General features: G+C 33.4%; 1 protein-coding gene across 1 annotated transcript; it reads left to right on the forward strand.

Annotated features, from left to right (window-relative positions):
- Window positions 1–774: 774 nt before the first annotated feature.
- On the forward strand, window positions 775–3,039 carry LOC107926434 (uncharacterized). Its single transcript, XM_016857281.2, has 2 exons — window positions 775–2,742; window positions 2,824–3,039. The coding sequence occupies exons 1-2, from the start codon at window positions 775–777 to the stop codon at window positions 2,926–2,928; spliced, it is 2,073 nt and encodes a 690-aa protein (XP_016712770.2). The 3' UTR covers window positions 2,929–3,039.
- The last annotated feature ends 4,206 nt before the right edge of the window (window positions 3,040–7,245 follow it).

A 7,245-nucleotide genomic window follows, 5' to 3' on the forward strand; every position in this document is an offset into this window, starting at 1 on the left:
AGGAGTATATAATTCATAATTAATGTCACATAATCATCAAAAAATGCACTAAGAATAAAGCTAAAATATGTTACTTTTAACATTTATCATCACTTGAAGCTCACTAGCCGAACTTTAAAAAAAAATTTGACAACTCATTGACTTAAAAAAAACTTTGAAATAAAACAGTGACTTAAATGAAAACTTTCAAATAGTTCATTCACCATTTTAATCAATGTTTGACTTAACAAAGGTAAAATTTGAAATTTTTTCAACCAAATGGCTTTTAAGGGCACGTCATTTGTACCTTGATTCTAATATCTCCTTTTATTTTTGTGAAATTATATACAATTTTTTCTTCTAAATTTTATTTTTTTAACTATATAAATACAAATATTAAATGATTACAAATATATTATCTGAGTAATCACAATGTGGAATCAAACTATTACATTACAAACGGATTAAAAATTTATACAATTTAAATTAAAACTAATAAACTGACTGGACTGAACTGAAACCTAACCATGACAATCATATGAGACTCGAAAACCTATACATATTATTGCATGTAATAGGTATCGAATGTAGGTACACAATACCTCAGCGTTTTTGTTAATTGAGTAAAGCGCTAAATTTTATTATTTTTAACTTCGTTTGTGATTTTTAATGCTCCTAGATAGAAAAAACTGAAATTTCTTCATTGATTCTCGGATCTTAGTTATTAATTATCTCTCTCTCACTTCAACCATTTCCTAATCTTAACATTAAAAATATGGATAAAACTACGAAATTATGTCAAAAACAATTAATCAAAACACTCCCAAAAGTCATTCAAAACCTAACAAGAAAATCAGGCATGGCGATGAACACCCATGTTCAGCACAAGCAAATGAAGATGATCATCAAGAACCTAAAACAGGCAATGAAACCTTCTCTAATTCAAGCCCAAGGAAAAGAAAGAAAACCCCAAGAAGAAAAAAAAGCCAAAAATCGCCATTTTCATCCAATGATCCTTCCATACGAATGGCGATGTACGTCGCCATGGCTCATGCAGGACTTGCGTTAACGTTAACTCTCCTCTTTGGCCTCACCAAACTCCTTCAAAACTATTGGCGACCACTCCAATGGGCAATCCTTTGTTCCATGCCTTTACGTGAGCTTCGAATGTTGATAGTTTCCTTTTGGGCACACCCTCTTAGCCTTGGCCTATTTGAAACCCTAATCGCTATCCCTATCGCCATTTTGCGCGCCACCACCGCCTCCCTCCTCGACTCGCATGCCGCCTTGCTCCGCCTCATGAGCTACCGTTCTTCCTCTTCGTGTTCGACACCGCGTGCATCCGGTCGTCGTCATCAAAAATCACGTGTAATTGCTTTCTCCAAGCTCATGCAATGGCTAGTCACTTTTGGCCTTTTTGTTCTTGTTTACGAAAGTATAGGGTTTTTCTCTATCCCAGTTATTACAATTCCTTGCTTTTTAGCTTATATATCTGGTTTTGGAGTTATGATTAAACCTGGACTTGCTTCAACTCTCTCAAGAATTTCGTCAGCTCGTAAAAAGAGAAAAGCAACTGAAAACAACAAAAGTTTCTCATTTTTTGGAAAGTTAGGCCAATATATAACTTCCATGTTGTTCAATAGATTGAATACAATGGTTGGGATTGGATTGATTTTGTTTATGATCTTAGGGTCAATGTTAGGGTTCCTTTTCTTTTCTTATAAGATTGCAATTGAAGGGAAAGAAGCAGTCATTTCATTGAAGAAACATTTGGAAGAAAACAATTACAGTGAGATTATTGGGATTAACAAATGGATTGATGATAATAAAATCCCAGAGTTAATTGATAGTTATATGCCAAAGTTTTATGAAACTTTGTCACAAAACATTGATTCTTTAGCTGTTTATTACAATGTGACAGAGATTGTTGATGGTTTTAAGCAATATTTTGAGCAGCCATCAATAGTTGCAACCATGAACAATGAAAGCATTTTCTACAAAAAGCCATTATATGAAACCATTCATGGGTTACAATCAAAAGTGAAAAAAGGAGAATGGAAATCAATCTATGGTGACTTCTATGGCATCTATAGGAAACTCAAGTCTTCGATAGCTAATGAAGATTTATTAGAGAAAATCAAAGCATTTCTACTTCAAAGCTTGGATTCAACTAAAAGGGTATTTTTCAGTTGTTTAACAGTGTTGGGAACGGGTGCAAATCTCTTGTTCTTTCTAGGAATCCTCATTGTATCAGGAGCAGCTGGATTAGTAAACTTCATATTTGAATTAACAGTGTTTTTATGGCTATTATATTATTTAATCACTTCAGATTCAGGAGGGGTAATGGATCATGTTTTGGGAATGTTACCAGTTTCAAAATCTACCAGGAACCGATGTGCTCAAGTTCTTGACCATGCTGTTAGTAGTGTATTATTAGCCACAGCTAAGCTCACATTGTTCCAAGGATGTTTCACATATCTTTTGTGCAGATTTTACCGTATTCATTTCCTTTATATGTGCACATTCTTAGCTCTTTTCAACGCTCTTTTGCCGATAACTCCGGCTTGGGTTTCGTCGATACCGGCCGTAGTTCAGTTAGCGATGGAATCGAGATATATCGAAGCTGTGTTACTTACATCGATTCATATTATATTATTGGATTATGGAACAATTGCTATACAAGATGAGATACCAGGACATAATGCTTACCTGACTGGACTTAGTATCTTTGGTGGCATTGCTTTTTTCCCCTCCATTTTAGAAGTAATGTTATGTCCTCTTCCTTGTATGTTTTCATGTTATCAAGTGTGATTATAATTTGGTGATTTTGGTTTGATTTTACAGGGAGCAATTATGGGTCCTTTAGTCATGACAGTCATCATTGCTTTGAAGAATCTTTATGTCGAATTTGTTCTTGCTTTTGATGCTGACAACACTACTCAGCACTAAGGTTGATTCATAATTTGTATAATTTAGCCTGGATCGATGGTATGTAACAATTAGACTATATCAATTTATTTCTTAAACTTTGTAATGTTTCATTAATAAAAAACAGTTTAATTTTACAAGCATGAAATTTCTATTTTTAAAATTATTTTTAAAATATAAATATTATAATATTAGATTGTTTTAATTATTAATTATTTATTATTTATTAGTTAATATATATAGATTGTTAATTAAATTTACATATCGTGACTACTAAATTATTTGTTGTAATATTATTTAGTGTATTTAGTGATAAAGTTAAAATCATATCTCTATTGATATCAATGAGAAGGATTTTGCACTATCAATATCTTTTCATTATGGGTAAATTTCACTTATAGTACTCTAATTATGTTTTTTTTATGACTCAGCTTAAAAAAGTTATAAATTTGGTCACTAACATTTTCAACATTGTTTTTGTTTGTAGTCTAAGCGTATATTTTTGTTATGAGTACTCCAACGTTTATTGTTGTTGATTCAGTTAGTTAAAGTAGTTATCTTGTTAATATAGTTGTTAAAATAGTCATAGCGTTTTGCTCTATACAGGCTCTGAATTTAAAAAGGATAGTTTCTTTTTCTTGTTACTTTGTAATCTAGCATGGTATCAAGAGCTAGTGTTTTCGTGATATAACAAGTATCGTGTTTTGTGGTTTAATGGCTACGGATGAAGTTCCAACAGCCGATACTCCTCGTCATTCATCAAACACTGGGGAGGCAGTTCGTTCCCAAGATACTGGTGGTTTGATTTTGTAGCAGGTTTAGTACTTTTCCAAACACGACACGATAAAACTTGGTAAGAACAAACTTCTCTTATGGAAACATCAAGTTTTATTGATTCTTAAAGGATATGATCTTGAAGGATATGTGTTACGCACTATTAATGTTCTTGTACAATTTCTAACTGGCAATAAAGGGTAGCTGGTTACCAATCTAGCTTTTCTTGTTCACAAGAAACAAGACAAGTTTCTTGCTTCGTGGTTGTTATCTACAGTCACAAATGAGGTCTTGGTGTATCTCACAACAACCAAGACTAGCTTTGAAATCTAGTCAACTATTGACAGAAAGTTTGGTGCTAACTCAAGAATGTACTTCATGTTCCAGCTGTCTATAAGAATTTACTATCAGTAGGACAGTTTACAAAAGACAATAGTGTTTATTTTGAGTTTCATCCCTTTCTTTATTTTGTGAAGGATATTCAGACAGGGAGAACACTACTAATGGGCCACATGCATGATGGACTCTATATATTTGATATTTCTTGAGTAGCTTCCAAGTCAATTACTAATGTGGCTGCTAGGATACAAGGGTCAGCACCACAACTAGCATACAATGTTCAACAAGGACCTCCTATTAAGTTGTGGCATAAACGACTCGGTCATTCGTGTAATTACACACTTGGTTGAGTTTTGCGTGATTGTAATATTGTTTTTAGTTATAATGAATTGCCTCACATGTATTTAGCTTATCAAGTAGGCAAAGCTCAGAGGTTGCCTTTTGACTCTTCCAAAACAATGTACACTTTACCTCTTGAGTTAGTTGTGTCAAATGTTTGGGGACCAGTACACAACTGATCAGATGGCTTTCTCTACTATGTTTCTTTTGTTGATATGTATAACAGATATACTGGCTATATTTCCTAAAGAATAAATCTGAAGCCTTAAGTTGTTTTCTTCACTTTCAGAAGTTTGTTCAAGTTCAGTTTGGTTGTTCAATCAAAATGTTTCAACGCAATTGGGGTGAGGAGTATCGTTCTCTCTCAAAGGAACTCTCTCGATTAGGAATTCAACACAGGGTCACATGTCTGCATACTTCTGAGCAAAATGGAGTAGTTGAGAGGAAACATAGACATGTTGTTGACATGGGACTAACTCTTTTAGCTCAAGCATCCATGCCTCTGGAATTTTGATCACATGCCTTTTCTCATGCAGTACATCTAATAAACTGGTTACTTACCACTATTCTACAAGGATGTACCCCTTATGAGAAACTTTACAAAGTCAAAGTTGTTCACTCACACCTTTGAGTGTTCAGATGTGCTTGTTTCCCTTATTTACGATCGTTCAATCAACATAAATTTTAGTTTTGATCTAAACAGTGTGTTTTTCTTGGTTTCGCTACAAATAGGGGTGAGTAAAACTCGATTCGACTTAAAAAAACAAAAAAAAATTCAAATTTCGAGTTAAACGAATCGAGTTATTTGAGTTAATCGAGTTATTCGAATCAACTCGAATTTTTTTTTCGAATTTCGAGTTCGAATCGAGTTGAGTTTTCGAATTCGAATAACTCGAATAATTCGAATAATTCGAATATCAAACTATAATATTTTATATTTTTACACAAAACTCCCAAACCTTTTTACTTTTCCCTCAAAACTTTTACTCTTCACTTTCCCCCCAAAACTTTTACTCCCCTCCCCTCCCAACCCCCAATCTACCCAAAATTCATTTCCCAGCAAAATTTTACTCTCTTATTTATTTTTTCTCAAAATTTTACTCCCAAAAACCCTCAAAACCTTTTATTTTCCCCCAAAATTTTTACTCCCTTCCACTTTTCCCCTAAAACTTTTATTCCCCTCCTATCTCAAACCCTCCCCCTCCAATTTTTTTTTAAATATTTTCCCTCCAAAATTTTACTCCCCCTATTTACTTTCTCTCAAACTTTTATTCCCCAAAACTTTTTATTTTTCCCCTAAACTTTTACTTCTCACATTTTACTCTCAAATAAAAAATCAAAATTATCCAAAAAAATAACTAAACATAAATAGTAATAATTTTATTTATATCTACTATTTATATTATTAAATTAAATTTCACATTTTATATTATTTATATTATTGAATTGTTTAGTCATATTGAATATTTATATTAAAATTGAATTATTAATTATGCCATAAAATATTCGTGTTAAAATTTTATATTTGTATCAATTCCACATTTTATTTTTAAAATAACTTTTATTAAAAAATCATATTTTTACATTGAATATTTTTTAATTCTAAAATACATAGTGACAAGAATCTGAAGATAATTGAAACAACTAAGCAAGCAAAGAAGCTAACCAGTATATAAAAAATTAATAAATAAATTATGAAGTGGTGAAAGTTAATAAAAAATTTGATTAAGGTGGACAAATTTTATTACGATGGGTGACAATGGTTACAAGGACCCAAAATTATTTTTTAAAATTTAACTCGAACAAATATATTCGATTCGATTCGATTTGAATTCCATCTCACTCGACTCGATTCGAGAAAACTTCAAATAAAGTTAGGATGATAAAATGAGATTTGAAAACTCGATTAACTCGAAAATTTTCGATTCGATTCGATTCGATTCGATCGAATGCTCACCCCTAGCTACAAATTAAAAAGGCTACAAGTGTCTTGATGAAGCAGGTCATGTAGTTGTTTCTCGGCATGTTGTCTTTGATGAGTATAAGTTTCCCTTTTGGTGGAATTTTTCTTCCCAGTCTCGGTTGGGCTCCAAAGTGCATTTGCATCAGCAGTCCCTTATTCTTGTAGTTGTGATTCATGCACTTCGACATTAGAATCGTGCCTCTACTCCCTCATTAGTTTTACCACGGGTTTATTCTATAGCAAGACCTTCTTCAGCAACAAGGGCTATTGTGTCTGAATCTCTTACTGAGGTACAAATTCAATTGCAGATCCATCAGCAGTTGCTTGTGTTAGTGATAATGACCCTCCACTTGAACCACCTCTTACAGGTTGTGACAGGTCTGTTTCACCTTTACACACCAATTTAAATTTGCATCCCATGCAAACTCGGTCAAAGAATGAAATTTATAAGCCTTGTGTGTTCTCGACAGCTCTCACTAAAAATGAGCTCGTATCTATTGCAGAAGCATTCAAAAGTGCTGCTTGGACAAAGGCTGCAAAAAAAAGAATATGATGCCTTGATCACTAATCAGACTTGGGAGCTAATGCCTTTACCTGAGGGACGTAAGGCAGTAGGGTTTTAAAGTAAAAAAGAATGGTGATGGCTCGGTGGCTAGATTTAAAGGCAGGTTAGTGGTTAAGAGTTACCTTCAAGAAGCAGGTGTTGATTTCTAGGAGACTTTTAGCCCTATAGTTAAACCAACAACAATTAAGGTGGTTCTTGCACTAGCTGTCTCGATGGAGTGGTCTCTCAGACAAGTAGACATAAACAATGCTTTCCTAAACGGAGGTCTGGATAAAGAAATTTACATGGTGTAACCACTAGGTTTTGAGCAATAAGGTAGTAATGGATAGCAGCTGGTATGCAAGTTAAAAAAGGTATT

The sequence above is a fragment of the Gossypium hirsutum genome, chromosome D07 (genome assembly GCF_007990345.1).
Source record: "Gossypium hirsutum isolate 1008001.06 chromosome D07, Gossypium_hirsutum_v2.1, whole genome shotgun sequence".
In the NCBI taxonomy this organism is placed as follows: Eukaryota; Viridiplantae; Streptophyta; class Magnoliopsida; order Malvales; family Malvaceae; genus Gossypium; species Gossypium hirsutum.